The sequence below is a fragment of the Vulpes lagopus genome, chromosome 15 (assembly GCF_018345385.1).
Source record: "Vulpes lagopus strain Blue_001 chromosome 15, ASM1834538v1, whole genome shotgun sequence".
Classification (NCBI taxonomy): Eukaryota; Metazoa; Chordata; class Mammalia; order Carnivora; family Canidae; genus Vulpes; species Vulpes lagopus.
The window spans coordinates 23,299,187-23,318,482 of record NC_054838.1 but is presented as its reverse complement, the minus strand read 5'-3'; the positions used below and the strand labels follow the sequence as shown (position 1 = coordinate 23,318,482).

The 19,296-nt window shown below is 38.0% G+C and overlaps 1 protein-coding gene across 3 annotated transcripts in view; it reads right to left on the bottom strand.

The window, feature by feature from the left end:
• Nucleotides 1-19,296, bottom strand: part of NUP98 (nucleoporin 98 and 96 precursor) — a 121,952-nt gene that overhangs the window by 89,873 nt on the left and 12,783 nt on the right. For all 3 annotated transcript variants that reach the window (XM_041730007.1, XM_041730009.1, XM_041730008.1), the window contains exons 2-9: nucleotides 17,762-17,865; nucleotides 13,698-13,799; nucleotides 13,418-13,594; nucleotides 11,196-11,335; nucleotides 9,701-9,808; nucleotides 8,491-8,671; nucleotides 6,773-6,936; nucleotides 1,353-1,490 (exon numbers count right to left, since the gene is read on the bottom strand). In XM_041730007.1, the coding sequence (XP_041585941.1) occupies nucleotides 1,353-1,490; nucleotides 6,773-6,936; nucleotides 8,491-8,671; nucleotides 9,701-9,808; nucleotides 11,196-11,335; nucleotides 13,418-13,594; nucleotides 13,698-13,799; nucleotides 17,762-17,837 (1,086 nt within the window). In that variant the 5' untranslated portion in view covers nucleotides 17,838-17,865. The remainder of the gene's footprint in view (nucleotides 1-1,352; nucleotides 1,491-6,772; nucleotides 6,937-8,490; nucleotides 8,672-9,700; nucleotides 9,809-11,195; nucleotides 11,336-13,417; nucleotides 13,595-13,697; nucleotides 13,800-17,761; nucleotides 17,866-19,296) is intronic.

Here is a 19,296-nt window from a genome sequence, read left to right as displayed (position 1 = left end):
TGATAACAGAATGTATCATATTCAATCTGCAAATAGAAACAGTCACAATAGGGATCCCTGGGTGGCGCAGCGTTTTAGCGCCTGTCTTTGGCCCAGGGCGCGATCCTGGAGACCCGGGATAGAATCCCACATCGGGCTCCCGGTGCGTGAAGCCTGCTTCTCCCTCTGCCTGTGTCTCTGCCTCTCTCTCTCTATCTGTGTGACTATCATAAATAAATAAAATTTTAAAAAAAATTAAAAAAAAAAGAAACAGTCACAATAAAAAATTTAAGCATGTTAGACCATGGAAGAATCTTCAAAAACATTAATGCTAAGTAAAAGAAATCAGTCACAAAAGTCTATATATTCAATGTTTATGAAATGACCAGAATAGATAAATCTAGACAGCAGGCTTGAAGTAATTAAGGGGAAATGAGAAGGGACTACTACTGAGTATAAGGTTTCTTTTTATTAAAGTGATGAGTATGTTCTAAAATGGAGTATGGTGATAGTTCCAATCTGTTGGTATACTAAAAACCACTGAATTATAAACTTTAAAAGGGTGAATTGTATGACATATGGATTATATCTTAATAAAGTGGTTACTAAAAACTTTTTGAAGCATTATTTAATTTTCTCAATTTCTCACCTTAATTAGCTGCCCAAAGAAGTTAGGAAATAACAGATTTCAATTTCCATGAAAATCACGTTTTGGAATTTTTCTTTCCTTTACATTATCTACAACATGTGTCAAAGCTTTTTTTTAATTTTTTTCCAAAGCTTTTTTTAAATGGGTACATAATACAGATTGGCTGTTTCATACTGATTCTCATATAGTTAAGTAAGTGGCAATACAGAATTTACCGATATTTTTAAGTCAGGTGCACTCGTAAATAGTAGTTTACTTAAATGACTTAACAAGGAACACAATTCAGTTAAGCCTCCAACTACATGAAAACCATGAGATCACCAACAATTTTAGCAACTTCAAAAATTTAATTCTCAAGTATCACATTGACTTTTCACCCCAAACAGAGGTTAGATACAGGGAAGTAAAATTTACCTGATTTTAAGAATGATAGCACTTCAATTTACACTCAATAATTTAAACAACTAGAATGATACTGTGCCATCAGAAATAAACTGTTTATTAGTACCGAGGCAAAGAAGTTTAAAAAAGAACTTACTACTTGAAAATTAACTGACTAAAGTTACCTCGTTATTCTTTTTTGCACCGAAGAGCTTTTAGTTATTTCCAGTATCAAGTCATATTATGTATCCAGTAAAAAATACTTGCTAGTTAAATCTTTCTTAGAAATTCCTTTAACAAATGTATACATATCTTCAAATTAGAGTCAACTGTAAAAACTTACCGAACCAACAGCACCAAATCCAGTGTTGGGCTGCCCAAAGAGACCTGTTCCTGTTCCAAATGCTGTCCCAGTGCTGGTATTTGTAGCTGTCCCAAAAAGACCTCCAGGTTGTGAAGCTTGGGTTACCCCAAATAAACCCTGCAAAAGGTAATGTACATTAAAAGATATCCTACAACAATCAGTTTTAAGTCTTAGGTTAATAATAGTTGCCATTGGGGATCCCTGGGTGGCACAGCGGTTTGGCACCTGCCTTTGGCCCAGGGCGCGATCCTGGAGACCCGGGATCGAATCCCACATCGGGCTCCCGGTGCATGGAGCCTGCTTCTCCCTCTGCCTGTGTCTCTGCCTCTCTCTCTCTCTTTGACTATCATAAATAAATAAAAATTTAAAAAAAAAAAAAATAATAATAATAATAATAGTTGCCATTTTTAAAAAGTTTATTTGATATTATACTAAACACAAGGAGTTCTTTTCTTCACAACAACCCTAATGAGGGCCATTTTCAAAAAACAAAGAAACAGATACATACCTCAGGGCAGTTAAAAACTTGCCCAAGATATTACAGATCCTGACTAACAGGACCATTAATTAGAATCTACATCTATAAGCCCAATGAGTTCTGAGATCCTGGACAGCTAGTAAGACTTTATACTAACTCTTGTGCTCTACGAAATAGCAGAGTTGCAGCACTAAAAACAAAATATGGGGCAGCCCGGGTGGCTCAGTGGTTTAGTGCCACCTTCAGCCCAGGACATGATCCTGGAGTGCCAGGATCGAGTCCCAGCATCAAGCTCCCTGCATGGAGCCTGCTTCCCCTCTGCCTCTGTCTCTACTTCTCTCTCTCTCTCTCTCTCTCTCTCTCTGTCTCTCATGAATAAATAAATGTTAAAAAAAAAAGTCAAGGGGATAAGAATAAGAAAGCCCCTCACCTTTATAAAAAAAAAAAAAATGACAGAATGCTTCATTTTCAGAGAGTTAGACCAAAAGAACTAATCAATACTGAGCTGGGGAATGTACTTTGAAGCAAGTAACTGAAAACAATCGGAGGAAATAACCAATCTGGACAGAGGCAGGAGTATAAAGTTCAAAAGTCACCTTAATTTGAGATGAGCAACTACACTCATTTCAAATAAGAAAATATTTAAGAATGTATTTTATGGGATCCCTGGGTGGCGCAGCGGTTTGGCGCCTGCCTTTGGCCCAGGGCGCGATCCTGGAGACCCGGGATCGAATCCCACGTCGGGCTCCCGGTGCATGGAGCCTGCTTCCCCCTCTGCCTGTGTCTCTGCCTCTCTCTCTCTCTGTGTGACTGTTATAAATAAATAAAAATTAAAAAAAAAAAAAAAGCTGGATTAGAGCTGGATGATCCATTAAAAAAAAAAAAAAGAATGTATTTTATTTATGCATTAGTTAACAAAAGAAAAATACTGCACTAATAGACTATTACTGCTGAAATGAGAACTCAACATAGTATTGGGGTTGTTTTTCAAGATATATTCATTTGAGAGACAGACAGAGCAAGCCCACATAGGGGGTAAAGTAGATGGAGAGGAGCAGAGGGAGGGAGAGACAATCTCAAGCAGACTCCCTGCTGAGCAGGAAGCCTAATGTGGGGCTCAAACTGATGTACCCGAGATCATGATCTGAGACAAAACCAAGAGCCAGATGCTTAACTAACTGAGCCTCTACCCAGGTGCCCCAAACATCATGTTTTTAAACAGCTTTACTGGGCACCTAGGTGGCTCAGTGGTTTAGTGTCTTGCCTTTGGCTCAGGTCATGATCCCCAGGTCCTGGGATTGAGTCCTGCATAAGGCTCCTTGCAAGACTCTTCCTCTGCCTATGTCTCTGCCTCTCTCTGTTTCTTATAAAAAAATAAATATTTTTTAAAATAATAATAGAAATAAAAACAGCTTTACTGAAGTAAAAATCACATACCATGAAATTTATCCATTTACAGTTCCCTAGTTTTCTTTTTTTGTATGTTCAGACTTGTGCAATTATCCCTACTCTCTAGATTTAGAACGTTTTCATCACTCCAAAAAGAAACTCCAGACCCAGTAGTAGTCACTATTTGTAGGCAACCAATCACTAATCTACTTTTCATTTGCACAGATTTGTCCAATTTTGTATGAATGGAATCTTACAAAATGTGGTCCTTTGTAAGCTAAACTTATTTAAACTCAGCATGTTTAAAATGTCCATCCAGGGAAGCCCGGGTGGCTCAGCGGTTTAATGTCGCCTTCGGCCCAGGGCCTGATCCTAGAGACCTGGGATCAAGTCCCACATCGGGCTCCCTGCATGGAGCCTGCTTCCCTCTGCCTATGTCTCTGCCTCTCTCTCTCTGTGTGTGTCTCTCATGAATAAATTTAAAAAATTAAATTAAATTAAAAAATAAATAAAATGTCCATCCATGTTGTAACATTTATTGTTCCATTTATGGCTGAATAATATTCCACTATATGAATATACCACATTTGCTTATCTGTTCATCACTAATGGACATTTGAGATATTTCTATATTTTGGCTATGCTATAATCATTTGTGTACAAAGTTTTGTGTTTTCATTTCTTGGGGAAACACCAATGTGTGCAATTACTGGATTAAATGGTAACTCTGTGTGTGACGGTTTGGGGAACTGCCAGACTGTTTTCCAAAGTGGTTGCACTATCTTAACATTCCTACCCGCAACATTTAAGATTTCCAATTTCTCCAAATTTTTGAAAATACTATTGTCTACCTTTTTATGCCTTCCTCATGGATATGAAGTAGGGTCTCACTGTGATTTTCAGCTGTACTTTCCTGTTAACAATTAGAGTTGAGTATTTCTTCTTCATGTGCTCATCAGACATTTGTTTTGTATATCTTCATTGAAGAAATGCCTATTCAAGTCTTTGGCGATTTTTTTTTTTTTCCTTTGGCGATTTTTAATGGATTATTGTCTTATTGAATCATAAAAGTTATATATCCTGAATTCAAATCCTTCATAAAATGTTTAACTTACAAATATTTTCTATCATCTGTGGGTATTTTTTTTTTTAATTTTTTTAATTTTTTTTTTTATTTTTATTTATGATAGTCACAGAGAGAGAGAGAGACGCAGAGACACAGGCGGAAGGAGAAGCAGGCTCCATGCACCGGGAGCCCGATGTGGGATTCGATCCAGGGTCTCCAGGATCGCGCCCTGGGCCAAAGGCAGGCGCCAAACCGCTGCGCCACCCAGGGATCCCTGTCTGTGGGTATTCTTTTGACTTTCTTGATGGTATCTTTTTGATCCAGAAAAGTCTTTAATTTTAATAAAGTCCAATCTGTTTTTTGATTTTGCTTTTGGTCATTTTAAGAAACCATTACCTAATTCCTTATCTTGTTAGAATTTTGTATTTCAGCTTTTTTTTTTTTAAGATTATTTTATTCATGAGAAACGGGGGGTGGGAGGGGGGACAGAGACACAGGCAGAGGGAGAAGCAGGCTCCATGCAGGGAGCATGATGTGGGACTTGATCCTGGCACTCCAGGATCACGCCCTGAGCTGAAGGCAGAAGGCAAGTGCTCAACCACTGAGCCACCCAGGCGTCCCTGTATTTCAGCTCTTACATTTAAGTATTTGATCCAGGGGCAGCCCCGGTGGCACAGCAGGTTAGTGTCTCCTGCAGCCCAGGGCCTGATCCTGGAGACCCGGGATCGAGTCCCAGGTTGGGCTACCTGCATGGAGCCTGCTTCTCCCTCTGCCTGTGTCTCTGCCTCTCTCCCTCTCTCTCTGAATAAATAAAAAATCTTAAAAAAGAAAAAAAAAAAAGTATTTGATTCATTCTGAGTTAACCTGTATAGATGCCACAATGGTAGGAAGAAAGAATCCAGTCACGTTTTTTCCAAATGCATTTTTATGCTTTGAAAAATCAATTGTCCTTGGGAAACCTGGGTAGCTCACTAGGTTGAATCTCTTGATTTCAGCTCAGGCCATGATCTCAGGGTTGTGGGACTGAGCCCCACGTTGGGCTCCTTACTCAACAGGGAGTCTGCCCCTTTCCATCTCTCTCTGCACTACCCTCCCTGCTTATACTCTTTCTAAAATTAATTAATCTTAAAAAAAAGAGAGAGAGAGAGAAAGAGAAAGAAAGAAAATTCAATTGTCCTAGCACCATTTGTTGAAAAGATTCTTCTTTCACCATTGGGAACTGTTTTGATTTTACTGTTACAAATCATTTCTGTGGAAATGTGAGGGTTTATTTCTGGACTCTCGATTCTATTACACTGATCTGTATGTCTAGCCTTATGTCAGTACCACAGTCTTGATTACTACCACTTTATAGTAAACTTGAAAATTAAGAAGTGTGGGTCCTCCAGCTTTCCTCTTTCTCAAGATTATTTTGGCTATTCGGGTTCCTTTCTATTCTTTGTTGAGTGTTTTTATCATGAAAGGGTGTCAAATGCTTTTTCTGCACGTACTGAGGTGATCATGTGGTTTATTCTCTTTTTTCTTTTTTCTTAAGTGCACACCACATCTCGCCTTGTCTCACATGGAGCCCAATGCAGGGCTTGAACTCACAATCCTGAGACCAAGATCTAAGTTGAGATCAAGAGTTGGACATTTAACTGAGTCACCTAGACACCCTTTTTAAATTCCATTTCTCTGGTTCATGACATTGATTAGTTTTTCTATACTGAATTAACCTTTTGGGATGAATCCCACTTGGTCATGGTTGCAATCTTTTTCATGTATTATTGAATTGTGTTTGCCAGTATTTTTAAGACTGTGGGGTCTGGCTGTAACTCGTTTTTTAATCAAATAAAGTATCTCTAACTTAAAGGCTAGTTAAATTCCAAGAACTTGAGTCAATAAATCATACCTCTAATTAACCTGAATTTTATTCCTCCCCGAGTCCTTAGAAATAAACTGGTAATGACTCAGGACTTTCTCTTTTGCTTTTTGATAGAAGTACCAAGTATCCAATATGGCTTTGAGTTTTAGTGCTCCTTTATTTATTTTAACAAATTACACATCTTTGCCTGACCCCACACTTAAGGAAAAAAGGTGAAAGAATATTCTGAAATATAGCCAGTAATTTATAAGTATTTTCTCTTATTACTCTACAGAATGGGTAGAGCCAATATCCCATGGGTGGCATAAATGGGTGTAGCCTCCTTCAGGATGGCCAATTCTAGCACACTAACCAGCTCCTAGTGAAATATGCTCAGAAAGAATAAGTGACTTGCACAACAGCCTCTCAATGAGTAAAAAGTAGAGCTTGCACTAGAATCTAGGTTTTAATTATTTATATTTTGCTCTTTCCTCTTCTATATACCATCAATCCTTAACAACTACAGGAGAAGTAGAGCTTGCTAGTTTGACATGATTAGAAGTCTCATTACTTAGCTCTATGAATATACGGTGTGGAGTTTAATTAAGGGCCTGTTTCCTTACCATGGTGTTGGTGCTTGGCTGTCCTAGTGTGCTGGTATTACCAAAGGAAAAGCCAGTGTTCTGGGTGGTTATGGCCTGGGCAAACGGTTTGCTGAAGAGGCTGGTAGTCTGCTGATTCTGTTGGCCAAAGAGACCACCTGGATTTGTTCCAAATCCAGTGGTACCTTTCAGAAAAAAGAAATAAAGTAAAAATAAATGAAGAAAACCTCCCTCAAACCTCACATTATTCAGTTACTGTAACAGCCTTAAAACTCTCGATTATATACATAAATTAGTCTACATTCAGTCATTACTCAAACTGGATAACCATTTCATTCCCAATCTTGTTTTCACCTAACTAGGATTTGGTTCAGACTTTAATTCCTACAATAATACTCTGACCCCAAGAACCCTTGCTGGGCTTTGTGATTTTCCTTGGTAAGTCCAAAACTTTATTCTGTTTTAAAGGATACTACACTACACTTAAAATCTATTAAGTGTATTTTAACCTTGTTAGATTACATTTTTCTTGAGAACAGAAGCTTTCTCTTTATATATCCAGCATAGGCTACATTGTACTTGATAATAAATATATGGCTAAACCACACCACAGAATACCAAGATTGAAATGAATGTTAAATGCCACTTAAACATGTATTTATCTGTATATTTGGGTGTGTATAAATCTCTCTAAAAGATCTCAAAAAAGTCTAATTTTTGTTTGTTTCTATGTAAGCAAAACGGCAGCTAGAGGAGGAAAAGATACCTTTGGTTACAGACTTTATTGTGTCTCATGAGCTTTTTATCACATATATATAACATCTATGGAAAAGTAACATTTGTATAAAGTAATTTAGTCTTCACCATAAACTTCCCTCTTTCACATTCTAAATCAAAGCAATCTATCAGCAAATCCCACCAGTTCTATATTCAAACTGGGTCCGGAATCTAACATTTTTACCACCTTCATCATCTCTCAAGTGAATGAATCAACAGCTTTTATAACTGATTAGTTTTTACCCTTGCTCCCTACAATCTTTTCCTTTTTCTGGAATTTTTGAAGTTGACACACAACTATATTAGTTTCAGGTATACCACACAGTGACTTGACAAGTCTCTAGGTTATGCTATGCTCACAAACGTAGCTATCACACTTTTTTCCCCCCTTACTGTAAAAAATGTAGTTTTATTAAAGCATAGGGACAGGACTCATGAGCAAAAAGAGCTGCCTACCACAATCTACTCTTAATATAGCAGCCTTCAGATGACCCTTCATTCATCATTATATGACTCCTCTTTCTACACCTTCTAATGGGTTTCCAACTCAAAAATTCAAATTTTGACACTGGTCCACAAAGTTCCATAAAATATAGCCCCTATATCTTTCAATAATTCCCCTTGGTCTTTATCACTTTGGAAAAACCTCAGGGTTTTTTAGACTTATAGCTTCCTCTGGCTGGAATGTTCGTCCAACAGAAATCTGTATAGCTTTATCTTTTGCCTTCCTCTGAGAGGTCACTATTCAAAGATCACCTTACCAAAGTGAGTACCTTTTAACCACCTTTATCTAAAACTATTTCTTTCCCCCCCCCCACACACACACATATCAGACACACTATTCCTCCACCACCCCTGAATTATTTTTCTCCATAGCATTTATCAAAAAATGACAATTATGTTTTACTTTTATAGTTGTCTGTCCCTCATCAATATGGCTCAATATGATGCCAAGTGCTTACTAGTTCCAAAGGCTGTTTTGTTCTGACCATATGCAAAGCCTGAATTAGTGGTAGAGGAGCTGAAGAGTCCTGTTGCACTGGAGGTGGCTGGAGAAGACCCAAACAAGCCAGCCGTGGTACCTGCTCCCACTTGGTTCTGCGGGCCTTTCCGGTTCGCTTGATAATCCTCTAAACGAAGTTCCTAGAGGAAAGAAAAGCATATTTCCCACCTTAAAAGGCAGCCCAAAAAATTATTTAGGAAACTAAATACTTAAAATTTAGAATTCAATTTCCATGTTCACATAGGAACCATGACTAAAAACCAGAAACTACAGAACATTAACAATATCATTACAGAAAAACACTGTCAATAATGTAGAGTAGACATTAAAATCCATACCACAATCACTAAAACTACAGACCAAAGGACCAACCATATCTTAATTTTAATTATCTCTTAAAAACAATAATGCTTTCTTCTAATAGAATGCTATATAATAAACTTATCTACTCCCACCCCAAATGTAAAAATTATCCAAGGATTCTAGGGTGGGGTAAGAGGTCTCAGAAAATTAGGGCAAGAAGGGATAAAATTTAACATTAACAGTTTTGTCTCACAAGTCAGGATGTTTCTATATACTCCAATAAAGCAAGTACAGTTTGGGATGTAGAAGAAACAAAAGCTACAATCATGGGTAACACTCAAAATATACAACACACTACCTATCACTTAGTAATAAGAATGAACAAACTGTAACCTCATGCAATACCATGGATAAATCTCACAATGTGGAAAAACAAACTTAGCTTTGTACGTAATGTAAGATTCCACCTGTATAAAGTTTGAAATGAGGACAACATGGGCAGTCACAATAGTGGTTACCTTTGCGGGGGTGGGGGGTGGTGGAATGTGAGTGAGCAACATAAAATCACAATAGACTAATAAAACCATACCAGAACATACAAGCTAAATATTGCCCTGTCTAAAACAAGAAATGTATAAACAATACATTAATTCAAAAAAAGAATTTGGTTGTGGGGCGCATGGCTGGCTTAGGAAAGCATGTGACTCTTAATCTCGGGCATAGAGCTTACTTAAAAATGTCACTAGTTTTTTTTTTTACATAAACCCAGTGTGAATCTCTTAATCTTAAAAATAAAACATTTTTAAAAGCTGCCTTCCAATAGAATCAAAAGGTTAGGCTGATATTCTGTATTGCATTTTACTGACCTCTAGTGACTTGCTTTCATATTCTTTCATAGCAGTAATACACTGATGCTTGGTACTGATGTTCGTGCTTACTCCAGCTTTAACCATAGTATCTGTACCAGTTGGAGGCTGCAAAGGAAGATAAAGGCAAATTTGTTTTTTTTTGTGTTTGTTTGTTTTTGTTTTTTGATAAAGGCAAATTTGAAAGTCTAAAGCAAATGTTTAATTCCAAACGTTAAATCCCTAATCTCAAAGACAATTCTTTAATCACTGAACTCTACAGTAACCAGTCTTATAGGTCTTCTGCTAAACAAGATAGTTTCAAGGGCACTTAATTAAATATATTGTATTTCTGATCTCTCCTCTCCTTACGTCAAGGTTATCTAAATAAATCAATCTCAATAATTGTTATCACAGGCATTAAGCCCATAACTAAGCTATCTAATTATCTGCTAAAATACACTTAAGGGACTTCAGGCCTGGGTGGCTCAGGTCATGGTCTCAGGGTCTTGGGATTGAGCCCCACAGTGGGCTCACCGCTCAGCAGGGAGTCTGCTTCTCCCTCTCCCTCTCTGCTCTGTCTTTCTCAAATAAGTAAAAATCCTTTTAAAAAAAAAATATGGAAGCCTGGATTTTTTTCCCTATAACCTTATGAGGAAAAAGGAACAATCTATAACTAAAAGATTTCTACATGTACTGTCAGTTTTCTTAATTATTGTACTTTCCAAGAGATAATACACAATATTTTTCACTATCATTTATATTTAATTTTATTTTAAATTTAGGTTTCTAAATTTAGTATTAGGACTTCACCACCTTACCTGAGAAATTCTTCATTTCCTAGAATAAGTTTTAACAAGAAGTTAAACCAAGACCTATTTTTCCCACGTTTTCTTTAGGCTAATTGCAACTCCAGCCTATTCTAAATATCTCCCAATCAATCACATCAAGTGGTATCTTGCATCAAGTAGTATTTCATACATTTTCATTAACAAATCTTCTACTCTAACCCTCTACCAAGTCCTCTCAAAAAAACCAAAGAAAACATTAAACTCTATTGCCCCATTTGCCGTTTCATCAAAAGTTTTATTTTTCATTGGCAAACGGAATACTGATGAGTTATTCTATCTCCTTAAAGAGACCCTATTTTCAATATTTTTTTTAGTTTGCCCCCTCGTTCCTTTATGTATGTAAGGAATGGCTGATCATTCAGAAGCAAGTTATGAATGCAGTAAATACAAGTTCAACCTCATACTACCTATTGCAATCAACCTTATGAATATAAATTTGATTGGGTTGAGCATGATTCAAAAACATATAATCAAGATTTATGTTTCATGACTTTTCCTACCTACCATATAAATATTTACAGATTTTGTTCTTAACGTATCTTTCAAGAAGAATGAGACTAAACTGTGCATAACTGTAAGAGAGAAATCTTACAATTCATCCTACAAAGAGATATATACAAATGGAAGGGTAATATATTCCACAAAGACTGGAAGAAAATACTTACATTAAACTTGATAGTGGTTCCAGTAGGAGCAGCTGTAAAACTACTTGGCCCAAAGAGAGAGCCAGATGTGCTACCAAAAGGATTGGAGGTTGTATTTGTAGTACCAAAAAGTCCCCCACTGCTAGTACTTGTTCCAAAATCTGTAAATTAGGAAGAAAAAGAAGATGGCAACAGTTAAGTATTTAAGAATCTGTAAGTTATCTTGGAATTGGGCTATGATGCCATAGCAGCATTACTTTTACATCCTCAATTTTTCTATTTTTCAAGTCTCCCTAGCAGGATGCCTGGGTGGTTCAGTCGTTGAGCGCCTGCCTTCCATTCCAAGTAGTGGTCCAGGGGTCCTAGGATTGATTCCTGCATCAGGCTCCCTACGAGGAGTCTGCTCCTCCCTCTGCCTATGTCTCTGCCTCTCTCTCTCTCTGTCTCTCTCATGAATAAATAAAATCTTTTTTAAAAAGAAAAAAAAAAAGTCTCCCTAGTAAGGATGTTCAAACAGGTATTTCTTAAGACACATACATAATTCTAAGCTCCCAACTTTGAAATGAAACAAAATCTGAATTCTTTTGTCAGCTAGTGTCTATTAAGTTCTTCTTGGGCCAACATGGAAGATAAGTGAAAAGAAATACTCTATTTCATCATAAATTTCATCTCATTTCTCCTTTTTTGATAAGATTACATGCTGAATGAACTTGTCTCTTGAATTCAACAGGGGTCACAGTATATTTTATTTATATATGTTAATATGAACATGTACAAAGAACCAAAAAGTTCAAAAGTCCTATTAGGTGAACCAGACAGGTTAATACATAACTTTGCCCAGAAAAATAATTTAGAAAAATTAGTAGACATGTTGACTATTTTATAGAATAAATCCTGATTGTCTTACTTTTCCAAAAAGCTGATTTTCAAAAAATTACGTAAAAGTGAATTTAATTGTTATCTAAGGAATATGCTTTCATAGTAAGAGAAATACTGGTTCTCAAGAAGTTATACATAGGTGCAGAAATATCAGTAAGAAATAAGGTTATCTGCCAATATTTAATAATAACACCTTAATTACCAATTTAAGGGGAATGTGATTTCTCACTGACAAACTATTTCTTTTCTAAAAACATGTCCTAATGTATGGTTTCAAGTAAACTAATTCAAGTGCTTTTGAATTAGCATTTTAAATTGCATTTTATATTGTCGTGGTTAAAATACTTTAATACTGCCACAACTTTTCCTTTGTGAAATATTGATAGCTGGCTGACTTTTCATTCTGCTATACTTTTGCACTGGGAATGCATCAAAAGACACAGCATATCTATTTAGCTAGTAGTGGTTATCTCAATGTACTGTCTGGAGAAGCACCCCTAGGCCACATTTAGACTTAAAAGAGAAAGAAACCATCCATTGAAAACATCTGCCATGGGGGCACCTGACTAAGAGTCAGTTAAGCATCTGACTCTTGGCTTCAGCTCAGGTCTTGATCTCAGGGTTGTAGGTACAAGCCCTCCACTAGGTGTGGAGCCCACTTAAATAAAACAACAAAACATCTGCCATGGAGAAGGATAGATATGGAGTGGAAGAGTAACCATGTCACATTCACTATCTGTCATTCCTGCTTTTTTTTTTTTCATTCCTGCTTTAAAAGTGTCTTGTAGGGATCCCTGGGTGGCGCAGCGGTTTGGCGCCTGCCTTTGGCCCAGGGCGCGATCCTGGAGACCCTGGATCGAATCCCACGTCAGGCTCCCGGTGCATGGAGCCTGCTTCTCCCTCTGCCTATGTCTCTGCCTCTCTCTGTGTGTGTGTGACTATCATAAATAAATTAAAAAAAAAATTAAAAATTAAAAAAATAAAAGTGTCTTGTACCTAATGTGAATCAGAGTCAAGAAGGTGCCCTTGAAGTACAATATGGCTGACCACATGCATTTCTCCTTGAAATTCTCCTAACACCTAAGACATTACTGTGACCTGGCTTTTCACCCAATCTCTGGTCATTCTATATCAGGAGCCTCTTCCTCTGCATATCCCCTTAAAATACTAGTGCTTCTCAGATTTCCACTCTTGGAGAGGTAATCTCCTTTCCAGCCTATTAAACTTTTCAATACATTTTGAATGTTTTTGCCGTCTGGTAGAAAAAGGAGATAAAGGAACACAGGAAAAGAACAAGAAAGAATGCATTCAATAAGCAAATCAAATTATTGCATGCAGAAGTCCAATGATGTCCTCCTACTTACTTCCAAAGCCAGTTGGTTTATTTTGTGCAAAGGCATTGTTTTGGGATGAGAAGAGACTGGTCCCTGTACTTGCAGTTCCAAACAAGCTATTTGATGTTCCTGTTGATGTGCCAAACCCAAAGCCAGTGCTTGTGGAAGTAGCTGGCTGACTAAATGAATTAGTACCAAATAATCCTCCTGGGGAGATGGAAAGAGGAAAAAACAATTAAATAGATGGATTGGAACTGAAGCCCTATACCAGCTATGAACAAACCAACTGTAATCCAGGTAAAACCCCTACCTGGTTTGGTCTGTGAATTTCCAAAGAGGCCTCCAGTATTGTTGCTAGAACCAAATGCAGATGTTCCAAATGCCCCTCCACTAGTAGTGCCAAACCCAGTGTCTGAAAAAGCAAAATCCAAGGTCAAAATAAAATCTAAATCAGGTGACCCGATGAAAAGGATTTTAGTATTTCCTAACATTCTGTGTTTGAATAGGATCACGGGTCTAATCTGAAAACGACTTTCTCAAAATTCCACCAGACTACAAATTATAGAGTTAAAATTGAGCCAGACATTTTATTCATTGATCCAGGTGAAAAAAACAAAAAGAGGTGTTGACAGGATTAAAAAAAAAAAAAAAAAAAGGTGTGCCAAGATAACTAGTGATCTGAGCTACAGTCAAAAATAAGTAATCAAAATTAGTGTTAGCAAGGCACCTGAGATGAGCACTGGGCATTTTACTCTATGTTGGCAAATTGAATTTAAATTAAAAAAAAAAAGGGATCCCTGGGTGGCGCAGCGGTTTGGCGCCTGCCTTTGGCCCAGGGCGCCATCCTGGAGACCCGGGATCGAATCCCACGTCGGGCTCCCGGTGCATGGAGCCTGCTTCTCCCTCTGTCTGTGTCTCTGCCTCTCTCTATCTCTCTGTGACTATCATAAATAAATAAAAATTAAAAAAAAAAAATTAAAAAAAAATTAATTAATTAAAAAAAAAAATTAAAGGGACGCCTGGGTGGCTCAGCAGTTGAGCGTCTGCCTTTGGCTCAAGGCGTGATCCTGGGGTCCTGGGATTGAGTCCCACATCGGGCTTCCTGCATGGAGCCTGCTTCTTCCTCTGCCTATGTCTCTGCCTCTCTCTCTGTCTCAAATAAATAAATAAATAAATAAATAAATAAATATTTAATTTTAAAAAATGAAAGTGTTAAGTTCTTTCCAGGCATCATGCATTCCATAGTCAATGGGATGAATGGTTCTTTTTTAGAGGAACGCATCAGAATGACTTGGGAAGGTTTTTCAAAATATACATGCTGAGGTTCCAACCAAGATGCTAGTTTCATAGTTCTATGAAAGAAAAGATGCTCTTAAAAAAAAAAAAAAAAAACAATTCCACAAGTGATTATAACGGGCACTGTTTGTTAACAAGCCAAGGACCTAGATGTACACAGTATTTTAAGAAGTCAAAAGCAGGGTAGGGTGCCTGGGTCACTCAGTTGCTTAAGTGTCTGCTTAACCCCAGATCATGATCCCCGGGTCAAGAGCGTGGCCCTGCACTGGGCTCCCTGCTCAGTGGGGAATCTGCCCCTCCCCTCATTCATGCTTGTACGTGCTCTCTCCCCCCGATAAATAATTTTTCTAAAATCCTTAAAAGAAAAGTAAAAAGGTCAGAAGAGAGTTGAAAAAAAAAAAAAAAAAAGGGCAGCCCGGGTGGCTCAGCGGTTTGGCGCCCCCTTTAGCCCAAGGCCTGATCCTGGAGACCTGGGATCAAGTCCCATGTCAGGCTCCCTGCATGGAGCCTGCTTCTCCCTCTGCCTGTGCCTGTGCCTGTGACTCTGCCTCTCTCTCTCTCTCTCATGAATAAATAAATATTAAAAAAAAAATTTACTCTATTGTATTTTTTTTATTACATATAATTAAGGAAGTTTGGAAGTTACACTTTTAAAAAATCCCCACCAGTTAGGAGAAAGTTTCTGGGGACGCCTGGGTGGCTCAGAGGTTGAGCATCTGCCTTCAGCTCAGGGCGTAATCACAGGGTCCTGGGATCAAGGACCCTCTGTCTATGTCTCTGCCTATGTCCCTTTGTCTATGTCTCTGCCTCTCTCATGAATAAATAAATAAAATCTTTAAAAAAAAAAAAAGTTTCTGGGGATTTGCATTAAAATACTCTGTTCAAATACTCTTCCCCTAAAGAGAGAAGGATAAAAACAAGACTGGGAAAATGGTGATTGCTGAAGCTGAGAGATAAGTACATGAGAGTTCATTATACAATTTTTTTTACTTTTGTCTAAGTATAAAATTTTAAACTATAAGTTTAAATGTAAATTAATAAGCATTGCTACAAGCAACTAGTATCATGTACAATACTGAGTAGAAAGGGAAGTGGATCTTAGGAGGGCTGGTGGGTATTAGGGATCTCGGCATTTTAACAGTTTTATTTCTGAATGTCACGTATTATTCAGAACAAATCTCACAGCAGTTATTCAATAACTGCATTTTTTTTACTACAATATAAAGAGACTATTTCCTGGTCTAAAAATCATTAACACAAAAAAAATAAAAATCATTAACACACTAACTTTTTGCTACAAGAACCAGTTAATAAAAATATTTTGGGGGAGCACCTAGCTAGCTCAGTTGGTAGATCATGTGACTCTTGGTCTCAGGGTCATGAGTTCAAGCCCCATATTGGGTGTGGAGCCTATTTAAAAAAAAAAAGAAAAGGATAAGAAGGGGCACCTGGGTGGCTCAATAGGTTAAGCATTTGCCTTCGGCTCAGGTCATGATCTCAGGGTCCTAGGATAGAGCCCCGTCAGGCTCACTGCTCAATGAGAAGTCTACTTCTCCCTCTCCCTCTGCCCTCCCCCCACCGTCCCACCACACCCTCCCCACCCCCACCTCCAGCTTGTGCTCTCTCTCAAATACATCAATTCTTTTTTTCTTTTTTTTTTAAATACATCAATTCTTTAAAAAAAATTTTCTCTTTCCCTCTGCCATCTCCTTAACCACCACCCCCCCCCCCCGCCAGGCTCATATGAATGCTCACTCTTGGGATCCCTGGGTGGCGCAGTGATTTGGCGCCTGCCTTTGGCCCAGGGCGCCATCCTGGAGACCCGGGATTGAATCCCACATCGGGCTCCCGGTGCATGGAGCCTGCTTCTCCCTCTGCCTGTGTCTCTGCCTCTCTCTCTCTCTCTCTGTGTGACTATCATAAATAAATAAATAAATAAATAAATAAATAAATAAATAAATAAATAAATAAATAATTTAAAAAAAATGCTCACTCTTGCTCACTCTCAAAAAAAAAAAAAAATTCAAGGACTTTCTATGAATGATCAAAAAACCATGAAAACTCAGAACTTATTTCTATTGTCTTAGAAATTTCTAACAAGATCTTATCTGGTCATTTATCAGAGAACTTGTTATAAGACCAAAGTATGAATAAAATTCCTGGGCAGCCCCGGTGGCTCAGCGGTTTAGCACTGCCTTCAGCCCAGGATGTGATCCTGGAGACTCAGGATTGAGTCCCACATCAGGCTCCCTGCATTGAGCCTGCTTTTCCCTCTGCCTGTGTCTCTCTCTCTCTCTGTGTCTTTCATGAATAAAATCCTAAAAAACAAAACAAAACAAAAAAATTCCTATCTAAAGCAATCAGAATGATTTGTTTTTTTAAATATTTATTCAAGTATAATTAACACATAGTGTTACATTCATTTCAGTTTCATTAGTTTCGGACTCTGTATTTAAAAGTCTGTGTTTTAGCCTCTTTTTTCTTTGTTCATTTGTTTTGTTTCTTAAATTCCACATGAGAGGAATCATATGGTATTTGTCTTTCTCTGACTTACTTCACTTAGCATTATACCCTCTAGGCCCATCCATGTTGCTACAAATGGCAAGAGCTCATTGTTTTTATGTGGCTGAATATTCCACTTTACATGCGTGTGTGTGTGTGTGTGTGTGTGTATCACATATTCTTTATCAATTCATCAATCTATGAAAACTTGGATTGTTCCCATATCTTGGCTATTGCAAGTAATGCTGCAATAAACATAGGGGTGCACATATCTTAGTGCACTCCTATGCACACTAGTTAGTGTTTTGGTATTCTTTGGGTAAAATACTTAGTAGTGCAGTTGCTGGATCATCGGGCAATTCTATTTTTAATTTTTTGAGGAACCTCCATACTGTTTTTCACAGTGGCTGCACCATTTTACATCCCCACCAAGAGTGGGCAAGGAAGGGTTCCTTCTTCTCCCCACCTCTGCCAGCACTTGATATTCCTTGTGTTTATTTCAGCCATCAGAATGGATTTGTTGTTCATTAGAATAACTTAGGTTTTTTCCCTTCTTTTGTTCTTTGTAAAACTTACTCTGTCCAAATGTTGAAGTTGTGCCAAAGCCACCAGTGCCACCCCCAAAGGGTGTTCCAAAGGACTTATTAAACATCTTCAAAATGAGTCTTTGCTTCAGAAAGCTGAAAGAAAAAATTATCACCTTTTAAAGACCACAGAATACAACATATTTCTTTCAAAAAAATGTATTTTACAAATTTATCCAAACTATAGCATAATGTTCACATTCAATATCCTAAAACTCTGTATGATAGAAGATTTTCTAAAATTGAGCTAAGGGTTAAGCATTGGCCTTTGGCTCAGGTCATGGTCCTGAGATCCAGCCCTGCATTCCCCCTCTTCTAATGCCTCTCCCTCTGCTCGTGTGCACACTCTCTTAAATATCTTTAAAAAAAATAAAATAAAATTGGGCTGAATTATTAGTACAATAATGTGAGGTTAAACTTCAGATCCCATCAACAATCTTCCCTTTAAAAACAATGTTTTTTGGGATCTCTGGGTGGCTCAGTGGTTTAGCGCCGCCTTCAGTCCAGGGTGTGATCCTGGAGACCCCGGATCGGTCCCGCGTTGGGCTCCCTGCAGGGAGCCTGCTTCTCCCTCTGCCTGTGTGTGTCTCTCTCTGTGTCTCTCATGAATAAATGAATAAAATCTTTAAAAAAAAAAAAAAAAACCCACTCTTTCAAGGGGTGGCAAAAAAACAAAACAATGTTTTTTGACCTTTTTTCTTTTCTTTTTCTTTTTTTAAAGTTCCCTTTTGGGCAGCCCCAGTGGCACAGTGGTTTAGCACCGCCTGTAGCCCAGGGCATGATCCTGGAGACCCTGGATCGAGTCCCACATCAGGCTCTCTGCATGGTGGCTGCTTCTGTCTCTGCCTCTCTCTCTCTCTGCGTCTCTATGAATAAATAAATCTTAAAAAAAAAAATTAAAAAATAAATAAATAAAAAATAAAGTTCCCTTTTAATGAAGATTTCTGGTCCACTATGCCAATCTAGGAGGTTATGCACAATAACCATTAAAAATTACCATGATACTCTCCTATCACAACCACCTGAGAAGTTAAAATTTTCATCAGGCTTTATTTTCTGTAGTTTGCACTGTAAAGTTTTTTTGCCCTTTTTTTTTTTTTTTTTGGTATATAAAATGCTGTAATAGTAAATGTTCTTTGTGGTGCCTGGGTGGCTTGGTTAAGTGTCTGCCTTCAGCTCATGTCATGGTTATCAGGGTCCAGGGTCCTGGGTCTGAGCCTGAGCCCTGCATGGGGCTCCCTGCTCAGTGGGAGTCTGCTTCTCCCTCTCTCCTTCTCCTGCTCCCTCCCGCTCCCTCTCTCATTCATGCAGGCTGGGCTCTCTCTCTCTCTCTCTCAAATAAATACATAACATCTTAAAAAAAAAATGTTCTTTAAATTATGCATCCCATCTCCAAATCTCAGAGATTCTGGTGCCCTGACACTCTCTGAGACTACTTCTTAAGACCATCTTTCTGGTCCCCTACTTATCTATCTTTGGGAACATTAAAGAAAATTTTTGGTGAAAATCCCCCACCTCATATGAATG